At 37.8% G+C, this 19,413-nt stretch overlaps 1 protein-coding gene across 1 annotated transcript in view; it reads right to left on the bottom strand.

The window, feature by feature from the left end:
* LOC117483126 (VPS10 domain-containing receptor SorCS1) overlaps positions 1–19,413 on the bottom strand; it is a 214,305-nt gene that overhangs the window by 95,088 nt on the left and 99,804 nt on the right. The window contains exon 2 of the mRNA XM_034131317.1: positions 14,998–15,065. Within this exon, the coding sequence (XP_033987208.1) occupies positions 14,998–15,065 (68 nt within the window). The remainder of the gene's footprint in view (positions 1–14,997; positions 15,066–19,413) is intronic.

Here is a 19,413-nt window from a genome sequence, read left to right as displayed (position 1 = left end):
AGACCGTGTCCAAAAGTTTGAGCGATGTGAGCTGTCAGGTCTAATTTATTTTGAGCAGTCTGAGGCTCAGCTCAATGAGCTTTTCTAATTTCACATGGAGATAGAGAAAAAGCCCAAAGCATGCAAATCTTAAAAATGCAGCAAAGACGCCGCAGAATGCCTCGTGTGACTTCAAATGAAGAAATAATTCACACGGACGGATTTTTTTTCCACCTATTTTCGGTGTAGCTGTTAAATCCAGACTAAGTCCTTGTTTGAAGGGTTTTGATGGAGATTACTGAGAACTTCATGCTTGAAGTTTTACAAACAGCCATGGAAATAAAGATATATTCACTGGCAAATATGTTTCATTTACTAGCCCTTTAAGATTTTTCCCTGGTTCCCTGGTGAGAAAATAAATTGCCACCAGGCGAACTCTGCTGGATATAAGTCTCCGGTATAATTCATCAGGAACCATCAACAGCCGGGACCATGGGAAAATGACATCATCAGGCTATTGATCGGCTCTTCAGAGGCCCTTGTCACAGAATCACTTGATTTAGGGGCCAATGACTTATTTTTAGTGTCCCAGCAACTTTCAACATGAACCAATAAAAATGGCCAACCCCAGCAGGATGATGGAAGTTACATAAAATGGAAAAAAGACAGTTTCTCAAGGACGATGACTCTGAGTGAAACTTGTTGGCTTGCTCATGGCTTTTGATCGCCTATTCAGTGGATATGTGTGGGTGCAAAATGCTGCTCATGTCAGGTTTGGGAAAAATAGGACCCAAGTGCAGTTTAAAAAAGGACTAAAAAAGGTAAGGTAACAAAAGGGGAGCTTTATTTATAAAAAGCTGAAGACAAGAAAAACAAGAAACTAATTAACAAAAACAAAACCGGGGAGCACGACAGACAGGAACAAACTTACAGGCGGGAACAGGCAGGAGACATGGACAAGCATAGACGACAGGTAGAAGGGACATGAAACGACGACGACGAACAGACATGGAGCACAGGGGAAGACAAGACTAAATACACAGAAGGGTAATCACAGGACAAGTCACAGCTGGGCAGGGGAGGCAGAAACACAAGGGCAACAGGTGAACACAATGAGGCACAATCAGACACACCAGGGAAACTAACGACAGGAAGGCAAACACAGGGGGCCGTTCTCATTTCATCAAATCCCCCTCCTCGACTCCTCGGTCCTCCGGTAGTGACCCGGAAATGAATTTTAGCGCGCCATGTTGAAGGACATCTCATTTCTCTAAATGCACATCGAGGACCGAGCATCGAGCGTCGAGGAGGCTCTCTGGAGGAGCTCTAACCGAGGATACACTGATGGGTCCTCCACGGTCCTCCACGGCTCCTTCGTGGATGCATTTCCAGGAACAGAGATGTTTCAAAGAGTCGTGACGCACCGCCGGACTTATCTCAGTCAATGACAGCTCTGCATGCATCCCCTGGATATTATTTTATTAACTGCTTTCATCGCGACGCGATGTTTACAGTGAGAACAGCTGTGAGGTCCGTGCAGAAAGCAGAGCAGTGTGTATAATATATATCATATCACTCAGTATAACAGGCCTACTCTCTTTATTTGCTTTAGTTTAGTAGATATCTACAAACAAAGAGTCGATATTGTTCTAAAACCATTTAGTGCTTCACATAATAAACTACACAACGGCTGTAGCCTGATTATATGCTTTAGGAGCTGTAGGTGCGTGTGTGTGGTGCAGTGTGTGCGTAGATGCAGCGGACAGACAGGTCTCAGTTGGTTTGGTGTCCTCTGCTTACTTTTAATACTTGTAAATAAAACTTTTGGCCCGTAATTTATTTTCCTCATTGTAGCGACCAGAGAGGGGAGAGGGGGGGGGGATATATCCAGTCTCTGATAGTGTTACGTTATTATGAGAGTGCTCTGTTTGATTCTGAAATTGTGTATGTGTATGTGTATATATATATATATATATATATATATATATATATATATATATATATATATATATATATATATATATATATATATATATATATATATATATATATATATATATCTATATATCTATATATATATATATATATATATATATATATATATATATATATATATATGTGTGTGTGTGTGTGTGTGTGTGTGTGTGTCCCCGCATCTGTAGCCTGTTATTGTCTCATTATACCGCACTGTCAATGAATTAAAAGTAAATATATAAGTCGTCATGAACACATCTGTCCATCAGACAGAGGACTGCTGTGCCTCCTGTCATCATTAATGGACGTCTCTTTAAAATGACCGCTCAGAGGAGAGGAGTTCTCATTTCTCTAACCGCCTGCTGCTTCCCCTCCTCTCTCCTCGGTTCCCCTCCTCGGCTCCTCCGCTCGCATCTCCTGTTGGCGGGACTAAGTCTCGAGGATAGGAGTCGAGGAGGGGAGTCGAGGAGGGGAATTTGATGAAATGAGAACGGCCCAGGGAGTAGGACCAGACAAGACACAAGGAGGAAAACATTTCAAAACAAAAGGTGGAAAATTAAAACATAAATCCAAAACCATGACAATCACCACATTTGTCCAATGGGTTCCAGAGAAACGGCAAATACACCCAAATGACCCCAGAGGTGTTTTCTTTTTTCTAAACCTCTCTAAAAAGGTTATATTTCACTTGTTTTGCATCAATCTTGATACAGGGTACTTATTATATTATAGTTTGGATTCCTAAAGCTTTTAGTCTACTATCCCATCATTTAAGGGTGGTTTTCACTATAAGTAATGTTTTTTTTTGGACGGAAACTATCATTTACATTTTTTTACTATGTTCAATCTGAATTTACTGTAAAATAAAAACATCTATATTGATTCTGACTTTTTTCTACATCCAACTCACAGGTTTATCATTGCTTTGAGAAAAAAGATTATTAATTTACCCCTTTTAGAAGTGAAGATATAGTCATTTGTTCTGGGAATGTCATTTTCGAGCCTTAGACCTGAAAAACAGGCTTGGGGCTTAACAGGTTAAAAAGTAAGATTGGAGATTTCAACCGAGAAGAGCGTTCCCAACACCCTATATGACAAGCTGCCTGATGAAATCGCTATGAAGAACATACACCCTATTCTCACCATTGTCTGTGGTCCCACACTAGCAATGTGCCCTTTCTTTCATGTTTTACCTTTACACAAACACAGTAACAATTGGACTCTGTCAGTGTGTTACTGTGGAAACAAGAGTAGCATTTTTCAGCGATTTGTTGTTACATTTTCAGATGGTAAAAAAAACGACGCATAGAAGTTGTCCGTCTCCCTTTCCTCAGAACTTTTTTATCGTCATATTTCTGCAACATCTTTACAATAGGTTTCTGAACTCACCTAGTTAGATCGAAGAGTACATTCTTTTGAATTTGCGTTCTTTGTAAGTAACCTAACCACCAATGTTGCATCAGTCCAAACATACCCTTTGGATTTCTGCAATCGAGCTTTATACTTTTAGAGAGTGTTTGGTCAGGTTATTTTCCAATGTGTTGCATCAGCAGTCAGTAATGGATCAAATAAAGACAAATAATATAGCCTAAGTTATTTAGAGAAGTTTGCATCTCTGATTTGGAAGTACAAGTTGGTGTGAAGGCTGGAACCAACCACACATCCTAAAGGTTATGTTTTTTTTGGTTAAACATCATAAATAGAAAGACACCTTTTTAAACACATTTTTAACCAACTTTATTTTTACTAAATTGAGCCACGCCATCTTGTGCATTAAAGGGGACCTATCATGCAAAATGCACTTCTGTACGTCTTTTATACATGAATATGTGTCCCCGGTGTTCCAGGGAACTCACCAAGTGTCAGAAAACACAACCCTCTCTATTTTCCTCCATACCCAAATCTCTAAAAACGGGGCTGCAACTGATCTGATAACAACTGATCCAGATTTGAACACGTTACTGACGTCAGGACGGTGGCGCTACGGCTATTGGGCCAACTCTCCACCTATCAGGGGAATGTGGGGTTGGGCCACGGCCGGCCATTGCCGCTCGAAAGCGCTGGAGACGCTGTAGTACATATGCCAGGCCTGTAAGTGGCGCTGTAGTCTGCCACAAAAGCAGCGAAGAAGACTTCCCGCGCATGGTTGCCATGGTTCTCCTTCTGTTTATTCTCCGCTGTGGCTTTTTTTCTCCCTCCCCGAGGCAAGCGTTTGCTCCTGCTGCTATAATTCAAAGCAATCCCTCCCCGTCGAGGCAAGCACTGTAATTATCTCCGGTTAGTCCACCAGCAGATTACAAACACCCACCTCTCCGCCTCTTCCAAGGAACGAGGGGACCGTGCGGCAGAGTTTCAGTTCAGTTTTCTTTCGCTGGTCAAGATGTCCGTTAAAGTTTAAATCTTCCGGACAAAATTAGAAAAGTGCCGGTCAAAGGTCTTCTTTGTTATTTATTGAGCTTTAAAACAAATGAATAACGACTCTATATAATAATATAATAAAACACGGAGGACGGAGATCTTTTTCCTCCCCCTCTTCTGACTTGATCAGAGCACGCTCGGAGCGCTCCCCTCTCCTGCAGGGGGGCGTGGTCAGCTGCAGCTCACAGAATCAGCCCCCTGCAAAAACAGGGCTGGAGAACAGCAAATAGAGCGAAATGAGGCATGGCTAAAATGCATGATCTGTTTGGTATTTTGAAAACAGAAACGTATAAATATACCTTATATAGGTATGGCCCTACAATATATCATTTAAACACTTTAAGTGATTGTTAATGTGTTTTGTGTTAACCCCAGTTTTGTCAGTGTCTTGTCTTGCAGCTCACCTTGCTCCTGCCAAAAGGCTGAGCTGCTGAACAACACCTGCCTATGTAGATGTGCCTGGCTAATTGAACTGTGTCATTCAGCTAAAACTTGAGGGGTGTTTAAAGAAACCACCTAAGCCACCTGTTTTTTAGTAGAGTTTGCTCCCCTGCACTTAACTATGGATTAGCAATGGACTTTGATAAATATTAAATAATTAACCATTTTTCATCTTAATTGATTTTGTAACCAATTACTAAACTGTATATATATTTTGGGTGAATAAAATCCCTATTTTTTCAATCTTCACCTGCTCTCCTAGTTTTGCGTACCATGGTCCTTCACAGTGAGGATCAGTAAGGTTGGAATATGCAACAGAGAAGAACGTCCCTAAAGCCCTTTATGACAAGCTGCCTGAAATAGCTCTGAAGAACATAGATCCGTTGACTCTAAGGACATTATTCCCTATTGTCTGAGGTTAAACACCAGCCATCAACTAATGTGTCAATTATTTGATGTTTTACCTTAATGCTTACACTAACAGTTGGACAGTGTCAGTGTATTACTATGGAACAAAGTGTGGAGCATAGGTTTTCCAACTTTTTTTTCCTGTAAAGTTTTTTAGGTGTGTGCTTTAAGATGGCCGGCAGAGTGTTGCTTGTTTTAACCGCCGTGTTATCTAGATAACTATATGCCTTACATTCATAATTTCAGCCGGAGGGAGGGGGGGCTGCGCTACGGAACAGCAGATTGCGAGCGAGAGGTGCCTGTCATCTTCCCTTCACAAGCTTCACAAATGTATTTATCGTGTGATTTTGGAAATAAAAGTTTCATATTCTGAAAGCCAAGACTTTGTTTATTTAAAATCAAACAAAACACCCGAACCCCGAAAAAATAGTTTTTTACGCAAATCCACGTTTATTTTGAAATGAGCCGTTGCGACATCCGACTGATTTCGATAGAGCGGGTCACATATGGTCTTTGTTTGAATTAGCAAGCATCGCAAACACTCAGAGCTAACCTGTACTGGAGAGAGTATGTGTGTCTTCCCTCTGCAGCTCACAGCTTGCCTGCGTGCTCTAAAGGGGGCGGGGCCAGCAGCTACAGTCACAGAATCAGCACTTCTCTAACAGGGCTGAAATAGTGGGATATGAGGGATGTCTAAAATTCATGATCTGTTTGGTATTTTGAGCAAAACACATAGACATGTTTTTTACATATTTGTATATATCTGAGACTAATAATATATGCCTAAAAATAGCATGATAGGAGATCTGTAATACCTACCTGAACACTTGGTGAAAAAGTTAAACTTTAAAACAATGAGCAATACTAATCTTGTTAGCTTGTGAATGGGAAGTCAAATGTTTCACAACTTATTTATCGTCATACTTTGAACACTAGGTTTCTGAACTCACCCCGTTAGATCTGAGAGTACATTCTTTTGAATTTGCGTTCAGTTCAAACATAACCCTTTGGAATTCCGAAACCCAGTGTTTGGTCTGGTTTCTGGTTTGGCATTAGAATCATAATCAGAAATCCTGTAATGCCCACCCAACACGGCATTACAACAGCAAAGGGACAGTGCAGATTAAAGTAAAAAGAGTACGCTTGCATATTATATAAAAAGGCAGGCACACGTTAGCATTAGCAATCAGGAATGGATAACAGACCGTATTTAGCCTTGGCTTTTTAGTGAGGTTTGCCTGTAAGATTTGGAAGTATAAATTAGGTTTGGTCAGGACACAAATGTCTTCTAAAAATGTAAATAAGTGAAGTAAAAAATTGAGCAAAACCAAAAATCAAAGCTTACCAATGTAAGATACTTTGCACCGTATGCCTTTGGCCTGAAGCAGTGATAGACAGGTTGACAGACTTGTGCATTCTCTTAATGCGCCACGTGATTCCTAGTTATAAAAGTTTCAATCTGTTACCTCATGCTGCTATTCGTGGTCCCGACAGGCAGAGGGGCCTAGTTTAGCCTTAAACTCCCCCCGAGGAGTGCAAGATTGCTGAAAGACTTATTGGCTATCTTAAATGCAGTTATCAGTATCTCTACTGCTCTGTCTATCTTCCTGGCTGTAAATTGCCAACTAATGTTCTGCACTGTCATTATCCTCTTTGCTCTCTCAAATTGTATATCATCTGTTAGCTCATCCGTCTTTCTGTCAATCTGTCTGCTTACCCACATGCACCTTTAATCATCCATCCATCAGAAGTTGCTCCGATTTCTCATTAAATCAAATCAAAGGCAACACATTTATAAAAAGAAGAAAGACACATCAGTAGCAGATGCACCAATCATGGGTAAATGCCTCACCTGGGCCTCTACGAGGTCAGTCACACAATGCTAAATTTACAATGACATTTTAGATGGGAAAAAATAATGGAGGCAACAACAGATATGGACAAATTCAAAAACCATAAAATGACCCAATTTTATAATTCGACATAAGCTTTTCACATTTTCCACACAATTTATCTCAGGTGATAGTCTCCTCAATTTGCTGTTACACGGCTCAGTTGCTCGTTTGTATGCGCCGTCTATTTGGATAGCTTATTCTGCAGAGAAATCCCGATGTTATCGTGTTGTCCTGTTGCTTTCATGTTTGGTAATCCTCTCGGAAAGATGCTTGAGATTCTGAAAGACTGTCAACCGGGTACTATTCCCTATGTTGCTCTTTTACTTTTTAGATGTTTGAGTTGGCCACTTCTTTGTGTAAATTGTTATCAACCCTGTAAAGGTTGTGTCATGGTGGCAGTCGGTTAAAAAAAACGTAATTGCAATAACAATATGTGAAAACAAAACGCAAAAATGCATGACATACTGGTAAGAGAACATTTGTTTCAACTATATTATAACATGATTTATTAGTGATTGGCATGAAGCCTTTTACCAACACTAGGCCAAAAAAAGGAGAGAGAAAAAGACGCTGTCACAGAGTCGCTTTGATCGCCCTCTGTATAGTTTGCACTACACAGGGCATATGCTCGTGTGGTATTCATATTGCGAGCATTATTTATTCCTACAGTGGTGACCGTTTTCGCTATCTCCCACACCTTAATAAATCTACATATGGGTACGAATAAAGAACCTGAACCTCCTGGGAAACTTCAAGAAACCGGCGCATGGTTTGGCAAAATGCTTTTCCTCCATTTTCACCTCACTTAAAGAATGACTGCAGTTGCCATTTGTAATAGATTAGGCATACATAAACCGAGGTAATGATGGTTCTTATGGATGTCCAGTGATCTCCATTCAGTGCATTACACTTTTACCAATTCCTGTGCTTTCTTTGCCTTCTCACTCCCATGCAATTCTTGCTAAAAATATGCGCTGGAATTGCGGAATGAAGAATTTGAGGCTTTCTTTTTTAATGCGTTAAGGTTTCCAGATGAATTCCAAGCGTTAACAATGATAGCCCAAGAGTGTATATCTCAGCAAACCTCACTAAGTCTGAAATTCTGATGAAAACAGATAAATACAAATAAAAAGGTATCTCATCCCTATTTGGCTGGCACGCATGACATCTTCTTTAAGTGCTAGGTACAAAATGTTTTAATGCGTCCAAAGTATATTGCCTTAACATCTCTCCTTTGTAGCAGAAATTAAATGTTTAATCTTGCAAAGGGGTCCCCAGGCTAAACCTTAATATAAAGAAATAAGCTAAAAAGTAATAACCTCAGCTTTTTCCTTACATAACCCAAGGACGGGTTTCTCCATCTATACAAAAGAGGCTATACAAAAAAGTTAGTGGAGCTGAGACTCTACAAAGTCATAAGAAAAAGTAGACTTAATATAAAATGTTATCTTCGCCCTTTATTCAATTGTGCAAGCATTGAATTGGGTATTCTTCTAGAATGTTGTCACACTTGGACAACATACCCAGTCTCAACTTGTGTTATGTTCAATAAATCTTTTACCTTTTTTTATTACCCCTTTCCCTTCTCTGTTTATAAAGATTTCTAAAGACACATTTCCACACATCACAGATAACATAAGCAGCCTGAGCATCAGCTTGTTTTCCGCACTTCATTGAAAACACATGATGTGTATACCAAGTGAAACACTCAAATCCAGGATGCTGTGTTTTTAGGGGCTGCACCATTACATCAAATGGAAATCATCTAGCTGCCTCGTGCATTTTTTATGTGTCCTGTTCTTAATCCTGTCTGACATATCTGGTATGTTTTCAAAGTTTGGGGTCTTCACTAGACTTTAAAAACAATTCTGTGAGTTTGAATAAAACTTACCAGACAGAACAGCCTTGTTACAGCACTATAAAAGTTAGGGTTTACAATGTTTGAACAGTCTTTAAGTATATCTTATGGTGTTTAGGTTTTCTTTTCAAGTTATTATTCTTGCAGACATATTTATATAGATCTTTCAAAACATATTTACACTTTGGCCCTTCACATTTCAAAGTTCGGTAACACTTTATATTAAGGTAAATTAACCATCAACTAGTTGTTAATTAACATGCATATTAGCAGTATATTGGCTCTTTATTAGTCATTATAAAACACTTATTAATGCCTTATTCTACATGACCATATTCTACAAGTAGTATGCCATTAGTTGAGTTTTTCCTCAATAACCCTCTAATTAGTGCTTATTTATTGCAAGTAAAGAAATTGTTGTACATGAGTTTTGGTCTTAATATGCTCTGCTCAATATGGGCCTAATAAGGCAGTAGTACCACAAGAATAGTAATTCTCCCATAATAACACTTAACAAATATGATCTATTCTTATGTAACAAGACATTAAACTATAAGTGTTAATTGTGTCTAAATAACTCAAAATTATGTTTTTATATCTAAGAACATGTTCCCTATTTTAAAGTGAAGTCTTGTTCATAACCAATAAGCTATAGTGGTTTGACTCTAATTAGGTATTTATATCTAAGAATATGTTCCCTATATTAAAGTGAAGTCTTGTTCATAACCAATAAGCTAGTATTTTGACTCTAATTGACCTGAACAGGTTCCCTATTCTAAAGTTGCCTCCTCTTCACACTTTGTAAATACATTATAGCACACAACTACTGAAATTAACCTCAACAGTACAAGAACAAAGTTCAAATATCTGTTTTATTAATGAACCACTAAAGAGAGGTTCAAACACATACCAAAACATGTCAAGTTTCTCCAAGGCTGAGAACACATATGCAGACTGTATTTTTTAATAAAAACAGATTTTGAACAGATTTCTTTGTATTTGTGATCATACTGTGTGACCTGCTTGTATGTACTTACACAATAGGTGTACTGTTCTCTCTATGTGTTGTACTGTCTCAGTGTGAACATAGATTAAACAGCCAGCCAAACTATTTTGAGAGCCAGGGAATGAGCAGCCTGCTCCTTTATTGACTTATTTGTAGTCCACTGACATTCAAACGGAGTGAAACTATAAACAAAGAAGTTACAAGGCATTTAATGATCTCATACATGCAAGTGTAACATACACAGATTGTCACATAGGACCACTAAGTGTAAACACGGTAAATATAGCTAATGCTAGCTGTGCAATAAGCATCTATACAGGCTAGTATGGCTAACGCTAGCATGTATGCTAACGCTACCGTGTATGCTAAAACTAGCGTGAATTCTAGCGTGAATGCTAACGCAAATGCTAGCGCGAATGCTAACGCATTTTCTCATAGAGTGGCGAAGTCACGCCCATCTACTTCCGGTCCATGGGACCTTATTTCGGAAAGATTATGTATTGAAGTCAATGGAGAGAGAAAACTTATCTTTCGATCCCGTTTGAATTGTGCCACGAATTACACATATGATGTTTGTCAATCTTAAAAAATAATTTCCATGTCAAAAAAGTCACAGTTTGTCGTAAAACTGTTGAAATATAAGACTATGAAAAATACGCAACTAGAAAGACTACAAATCCCAGAGTCGCTTAAGTGATGTCATAACTGATGTCACAATTGTTTTCCTCCACTAAATAAGAGATAGCTAAGATAAGATAACTTTAACAAGATGCCTGTGTGCTTAGTACCAGGTTGTTATCATACCAGCAATGGGTGTTGCTCGTTCTTTCGCTTCCCGTCTGATGAAAGGACCAGGAGTGGCTGGATCAAGTTAGCTACCTAGCTAGTAGCAAGCACGTTAGTTAGCATTACAGCCTTAGCCTTGTCATTTTTATCAGCCTTAACATGAAGTAACATTAAGTAACCCAAAATGTTAAACAGTAAGAGTAGTAGTCATATTTCGTGAACCCTTTGAAGAGTACTGTCACACCGGTGTGATCATTCTATAATACACCATTTAAGCCTGGGGGAGAAATGCTAACGCTAACGCTACATTAGCATCGGCGATCTATTCTACTTCATGCTATCTGCACAAATGGTTGACATTAAACATTAAAAAGATCAGGCAGTTCAGAAAGAATCAAAGGAAGGCAGGCAGCGTTGCATGACATTCTTCTGGACGTGTTTCATTGTGGTGATAGTGAGGGTAGTCAATCCGTTTTTTGGCAAGACAGTAGTGACGGCCATCTTGGTGACGTGTGTTTTTGTGCGAGACCAGAGATGTAGTTCATTGAGCGTTTCACACAAAAAAATGTGTTACTTCACAGTTTTACGACACATTATTATTTTTTTGACTTGCAAAATTATCATAGGCTATGTGTAATTCGTGGCACAATTCAAACGGGATCGAAAGATAATCTTTCTCTCTCCATTGACTTCAATACATAATCTTTCCGAAATAAGGTCCCATGGAGGTCCACCGGAAGGGGAGGGACTTCGCCACTCTATTGTGTTTAAACATCTCCAAATGTCATCACATAAACACAATACATGTTACTAATCCTTACAGTGTAAGTTCAAGGCTTAAACTTACACTTACAGTCATTGTTTTCTGACGGAATTTACCCTTTTACTCTTCAGGTTGCATCGGGAAAATTAGTAGCAGTCTACTGCCATGCTATTCAGTTCACTTTCTCCTACTTCCTGTACCCGGTTTCCTGTCTAACCTTCAGTACAAATTTTAGAAAAATATAAATGCGCAAATATGAAACACACAGGTCAATATCACCTTGCTATTGGTAGCTGAACTGTCAATACCCCAAAACATATTCTTAGATATAAATATCTAATTTTGAGTTATTTAGACACAATTAACGCTTATAGTTTCATGTCTTGTTACATAAGAATAGATCATATTTGTTAAAGGTGGGGTAGGTAAGTTTGAGAAACCGGCTCGAGATACACTTTTTGTTATATTCCATGGAATGCTCTTAACATCCCGATAGCAATGAATATCTTAAGTGCTTTGACAACAAATCCATAAAAAATGTCATCTGTGGAAGCCGTAATACTGTAAAAAGTACGACCAATCATTTTAGCCGGCCCGGCTAAAATAACTGGATGGCCTACCTGCCTGTCAGCCTTCCATCTCGTGCACAAACTTATCTCGTGCCCTCATTGGTCATGTGCGCGTTCGTGTGTGTTGGAGGAGGGGCTCTGTAAGGAAGTGGCAGATTTTTTCCGGCTGTGTATTTTCAAATTCTAGCGCACTCGAGCTGGTTTCTCCAAAATGACCTACCCCACCTTTAAGTGTTATTATGGGAGAATTACTATTCTTGTGGTAGTACTGCCTTATTAGGCCCATATTGAGCAGAGCATATTAAGACCAAAGCTCATGTACAAGAACTTCTTTACTTGCAATAAATAAGCACTAATTAGAGGGTTTTTGAGGAAAGACTCTCAACTAATGGCCTATTACTTGTAGAATATGGTCATGTAGAATAAGGCATTAATAAGTGTTTTATAATGACTAATAAAGAGCCAATATACTGCTAATATGCATGTTAATTAACAACTAGTTGATGGTTAATTTGTGTACCTTAATATAAAGTGTTACCCAAAGTTCAGTTGAGAAGATCACAGAGCTGCACATCACAAGTGTTTAAATGTTAAATAGTATCCAAGGTGGTTTAGGAAAAAAACATTCACTGGAGAAATATGGCTGTCAAAAAGAATACAGTTTGACAATAGTTTGAGTTTAAAAGATGTAGAGAGAATGAACTCCATTTAGCTGATAAGTTGTTTCTTTCTTTACTTCTTTACTCGTCCTTCCAACATCTTCTCCCATTGAAATGTATTATAGCTAAGTTGTTCCACAGTGCTAAATGTAGAATCATAATGAGACGGTTACTGTTTTCCCCTGAATCATTTCTATAGGCCAGCCGTCATGTGCATTTTGATTAAACTAAGCAATTGGTGCAGGAATGAGTCTGCTAACAGGGAAACAAGTTAGCATTTACACACTTTTGGTTCTCTTGTATCAAAGTTAATGTTTTTTTTAATGTGTTTTTAGATTCGATGCCAGCAATAAGGTCCACAAGTTATGTTATTTTCAAGTTTTTTCGATGACAAAAAATCCCTTATTAATTACCCTACTCTTGAATGTCCATGTGTCATACGACAGCGGTTGCTAACAAGTGACAAGATGAGACAACTAAATGTCATCACCCCAAACATTAGCCGCCTTTTTCATTATGCGAACGGTTGCGCACAGAAATGTGCCCATGATGTAGTTGGTTTATAGTCTATTGCAGGGGTGTCCAAACTACGGCCCGAGGGCCAACTGCGGCCCGTGATCCATTTTTAATTGTAAATTAAAAGCAAATTCTAAAAGTATAATGGAATTTGCTAACTTATATCTTAACTTATGAGGCAATATACCTCATCTCTGGTGAGTGGCCCGGCCCTTCTTTTATCTTTATGTATGCAGCCCTCAGTGAAAAATGTTTGGTCACCCCTGTTCTAAGGTAAGCTTTTGACTTCTGGTGATCGCATTTACTCTTCAATAATCATAAAAGTTCTGTTAATATGTGGAGGTTAAACTGCTGAAAAATGTTCAAGTATCGTGAAAGTGTGTTTGGCATAGATGTAATTTTTCTGCAATATTTCAAAATCTAATCTAAAAATCCTATTGCTTTTTGTAGAGAGAGCCCTTGTGATGCTTACTTTACAATGCTGAGCCTACACCACTCTATAGCACCACTCTATACCAGCCCCTTAGCAACAACCCTGGCAACCATGAACATTTTTGCATCTATATGATTTTGTTACGAGACCTAAAAGATTATACGGTATAACTGTCCAACAAAAGATCATACACATCAACTGAAAAACATTCATTCATATACTTTTTTTGTAATCAAAACACATTTTAAAGTAAAAGATATCCCAAAAAATTGCATTTCTATTGGGAATAATAATCTTGATGATCATGTGACATGTATGCTGGCCATTAGAAACTAATGGGGGAAAAAGTAGCAATCTGACAATTTCAGAGGCGTTATGGTGAAACTACTACATCACTACTACAAAGCTATTAGACATTTGGATGTGAGACTGGGTTGATGCCCTTTTTAAAGATTCCAACTTTTTATTGTTATGTGCAATGCTACACTGTAGTAGTTGTTGGCAATGGACATATGAGGCCCCACCCCCCAACAGTGCAACATACAATAAACCAAAGGCTAAAGAAATAAGGAAATAAAATAGTTTCAAAAAATAATCATAAGTGATACAACGGTGCAAGAAATATGCAGGTATAAGTAAACTATGTACAATACATGTTAGATAGTTTGCTTATTTCTACATTTTACTTGTCATTGTTTGGTCGTCTGATTTTCCTACAGAGGATTGTTCCATTGTTTAGTATAGACAACACTGGTAATACCAAATACATTTGATAATCAGTGACTTGCAGATATTCTTGATTCTGACTTGTATTCCTAAAGACATTTATGCATCTCCTTTCCCTCCAAAGTTACATCAGGTTGGAGTCAGAGCGACTGAGGCTCTTAGGAAGGCAACGCTGCGTTCAAGGCCAGTCGAGGTAATTTACTGGATAACTTTGCAAGCTCAAGTCACGATGATTATTGGTTTTCATGTGAAGGATTTCTTGTGCCCACAGACATTAAAACCAATTGAACACAGTCGGCAACTCAGACGCGCTGTTTTGGAGATCATTTTTTGACTGTTGCCTCGTTTTCAAGCTTTGAATGTCTCATTAATCCACATCATGTAAACCTTGTGAGTGTTGGTATTACTAAAAACAGTGCCGGGAGCTTTTCACACCACAGGAATGAAAACATAAAAACATATATAGAAATAAGCCCAGCAGTCCCCTCTGACCGAGTGTGTCAAACTCACAGCTGCTCTAGGCTTTTCTAGAAATGTTACGAGCTCGTGTAGTGTGATATGCTTACCTCCATAATGAACTCTCTGTCACACTGTTGAGGTTGAAGTCAAATAGTTTGGTCAGCATCAAAATCACCTGCAGAACGAGACAAAGAAGTATAGCAATCAATACTGAGACCTATTGATCAAATGTCTGATGAGAAAGTTAAACAGTTTCAAAGCTAAATTGACAGGAAAGAAAATAAACAGCAGTCAAACTGTGAGAGACCCATGGATCTTTTATGGTGGAAGCAATGCTTGGTCTTTGAATGACCTTTCTCCCACGTGTTGTGGATTTCTTATTCTATAAATCAGATTTCATCTGAAGTAGATATTGCAAGCAAGTTGTTCCAAGTTAGATATTGTCAATTGGGACCAGATGTCAAGTGTGGGTATTATTCTATGGCTTTGCGTTTCAAAGTTTTCAACCAAATATAGCTTAACCTAACTTTTAACAGTATTTAACCTGTTAAGCCCTGAGCCTGTTTTTCAGGTCTCAGGCTCGAAAATGACATTCCCAGAACAAATGACCATACAGATGGAGCCTCTTATTTTGGACCCCAGCATACAGCTTCCTGCCGACTGCCAGCCAGTTGCCAGCCAGTTGCCTGCCAAAGACCAGTATTCAGGAATGTTAGGCCCTCCCACTATTCTCCAATTTCAGGGTTTAACCAGGAGATGGCGCTATATATTAAATAACTAAGACTTAGTTTTTCACAATAGAAAATGCAGATATTATATAAAAAACTAAAGTTAAAATCTTGTTTTTAATGCCCCAAGAGCAATAACATCTTGTCACAAGCTTTTTGGAAGAAAAAGACTGACTCAAGAGACCTGTAGTTGACTAATTACAGGCCTCAATAAAGTTCTGCCATTGGTTGTGAAAAACAACGGTGGACATAGTGGAAAGTGAAATTGACATTGTCGAATTTAATAAAAATACAAAATAATGTATCTGTGTACGTGTTTTACTATGTGATCTGCACTTATCAAACATCTAATTAAGGCGAGACACCCCAGGTGAATAGGGTATTTTTAACTTAAAGATATCAGCTAAATATTTCTCCAGTTAATTACTTACAATAAGGCAATTGTTTTTTGTATTACAAGTTTTCTGAAATAGCATGTTTAAATATCCAAATGAACCATTATTTCATGAAATATGCGCATATTTTAACACATTTCAGGAACCGAAATCTGAACTTTGGATAAAGCCAGGATCAAAATTATTGTTTCATTTTGTAGTCATATTAGTATCTAAGGCTTTTACAGAAGGGATTTTGGATATCTCTTTGTATCACTCCATAAATCAGAAAATACTGTCAACAGCCCTAAAATATCAATTTTCACCATGTTTTTAGTTATAAAATGTTATATAATTCAGGCTATGAATTATATATGACCAAACCCTTCTGTAAAAGCCTTCATAATATTGATAGGAATATAACTGGAAGGTTTGGTGTATGTAACTGCTGAGTGATTCTACAATTTAGGGTACATTCCATGTCCATTGATGATAATTATAATTATTCTAACTATTTTCTTCAAAAATATCATATTTTGCCTATTATTGGAAAGCATGTTATAATATCACACAAACATTATGTGCATCCTATGCTTTATTTAGCTTGAAATGTGTCATGATGTTCTTAAATTGTCAGTTTTTGCTATGTCCGTTTTTCAGTTGAGGGTGTCTTGGATTCAAAATAATGAATAAAAACCATTAAAGTAAATTTAAAAAATGATTCATTTATTTCAAAAGTCTAAATACTAAAGAATAATAACATATTTTTAATTGATTTCCCCCTTTAAATAATTTAAATATCTTAATATATGAATGTCCGCAAAAGTTCTGTCAACTATGTTACTAACAGAACTTCCCCCTTTAACTCAAAAATTGTTTGTCCCAATACCATGTCACCAGCATTACATGATGCCATGTTCCTCTTTGGCAGACATTTTGAACACACTGTGGTGATTGACCTCTACATTTTTACAATATTTTATGTATAATAGCACATGGTCAATTAATATACTCATTGACAATCAACAATGTTACGTACATTGTTATGGTTTACAATTGTTTAATGATTTTAATTCAATTATATGTGCAAATGTGATGTTAACCTGTTCAAGAAAATGACATGTGGTCATCCAGGCAAGGCCTACCATTGAAATGATGTGTCAAAATAGGGAAATTGTCAACTAGGTTACCTGTCAACTGAGTTACCCAGTACTGTAATAACTGTAGTAACTTAGTTGACAGGTAACCTAGTTGACAATTTGTACGACATGTAGACGTCATTACACATCATTATCAATGGAATTTTGCACTTCTGCCTTGAAATTAACATAGTGCTGATGGTTAATAATGTGTCCAGTCAACTATGTTATTTGCGTCAAATGTTTGACTTTCATTGTCAACTATGTTGCACCTCGTTTTTTCAAATTTAAAATATCTAAAATAGTGCTTCTGATATCCTTTATAGTATAATGTATATCTACACAGGTTGGAGTTTTACATGACATCTCTTAAAACTATCAAAATGACCTGTATGGTAGTTTTATAATACAAAATATCCCTAAACTTAATGACAGTGCTGAACATATCACATGAAAAAACAAAACTTTAATACAATTATTTTTTAAACTTTAAAAAATCTTTGGATATATGGTAGAATAGACTCAAGAGCCTTTCAAATTTGATTTTACTTGAAGTGCAGGACTTAATCAAATGATTGTAATGACATCAAGTTTGTCCGTAACATAGTTGACAAACTGAGTAGTGAAAACATCCTTTCCCTTAAAATAAAAAAATATATAAAAATGTTTAAGCTTTGCAACTAGTGGATATGTTACACTGAGGAATATACTAACTTGAACCACTGATTGTTCTATCTATACATTTTATTTGGCATTAGTAAATAATTATGCACATTTACAGATATTTTACATGATATGAGTGATAACACGTGTTATAAGGGCTATTTCGCACAATAGGTGTGCCTTGAGATTTTTACTTGTCCTTTGGTGTGCCTTGGGCACAAAAAGTTTGGGAACCACTGCTGTAGAGAAATGTAAACGTTCACCATCCCCCACCCGCCTACTGTATGTTGCTTTTTGACATGTAAATGGGTAACTACCCCCCTCTGAGTGAATACCTGTTGTACCTGTCCGGGGCTAAGCCCATAGGACGATGCTCTGATGTCATCACCCTCGCACATTGGTCATATGTTTACAAAAAACGATGTTAACACTTTCTCGTTCTTAATATATGCTATATTTAGGGTCGATATGTGTTGAATTTACTTTAAAATAGCAGATCACTGTGATTCACTTCTCCGCGGCTCCTCCGTGCAGAGAGGCCCCCCCCCCCCCTTGACAATTCACGAGCGTCTAACTCTCTCCCCCCTGTGAAGAGATATCACAGGGGGGGGTTGGGACACACACATTCCGATGGCCAATTCGTTTTAAACAAAGAGTGGGGTGGGGGCTGGTGAACGGTATGGTCAATGTTTGTAAACACTGTGACATTTTGACTTTATTTGATCATTTCAGTTAAAAACTAACGTTCATATTTCATATTACTGTTTTGCCTGGCTGGACCTGTAATTTACAGGAAAGGAGTGCACGCTACTAAAGAGACACGCTACCATGGAAACCAAACAATGGTGTTGCTGTATTGAAGTCCGAGTGGAAACAGTCATATATTTGGAGCGTTATGTTAGAATGAAACAGCGAGGTCGTGACTCACAAAAAAAAAGTGTTACTTCACTAACTGTAAGCTTGTCACTCAGAGTAACCTACAGTTAACTTAACTGTTGGAAAAGAAAGATCAGAGTTAGGAGTGTGAACACACAGCTGAGAGCTGCCGTTTCATTCTGACTGTTTAAAAAACGGTAACAACGGACTATTTTTCTTAGCGGATGCATGTCAATTTAAATCAATACATAGAACTATGTTTTAAATCAATAAAAATATTTTCTAAATCCATAAAAGCATTTTAATTAATATTGGGAGTCATGTCGTTACTTTGTTGAGAATGTGGCCATGTAATAAGCGGGATAATTTGCAGCGACTTGGTCATTATGGGGAAAAATAACACCCAGGGATCAAGATCCCTCCGCGATGCGGAGGGATCAGTAATTTTTAGTGAATTACTGAGTTTAGGCACGTTAATAACATTTTAATGAAGTTGAATACAGTATATTCATATTTGTCAGTGATTTCATGTCAATTCGGCGAACATAAACGATTAAATTAGGATTAAAAATCGAGAGCCGGCTGCTGTTCGTTACGGTAACCCAACTAGGACACTTGACACAGTGGCTTTTGGCAAAGCACACAAAGAAAACAAAAAAAACCGAGAGAGATGAGTTATTGTTATTACAACGTGACTTCACTATTATTTAACAACTATTTTTATTGGGTTCTTTTATTTGGGG

This window comes from Trematomus bernacchii, unplaced genomic scaffold (assembly GCF_902827165.1).
Source record: "Trematomus bernacchii unplaced genomic scaffold, fTreBer1.1, whole genome shotgun sequence".
Classification (NCBI taxonomy): Eukaryota; Metazoa; Chordata; class Actinopteri; order Perciformes; family Nototheniidae; genus Trematomus; species Trematomus bernacchii.
Note: the sequence above shows the minus strand (reverse complement) of the source record. Positions and strands in the feature narration are given on the sequence as shown.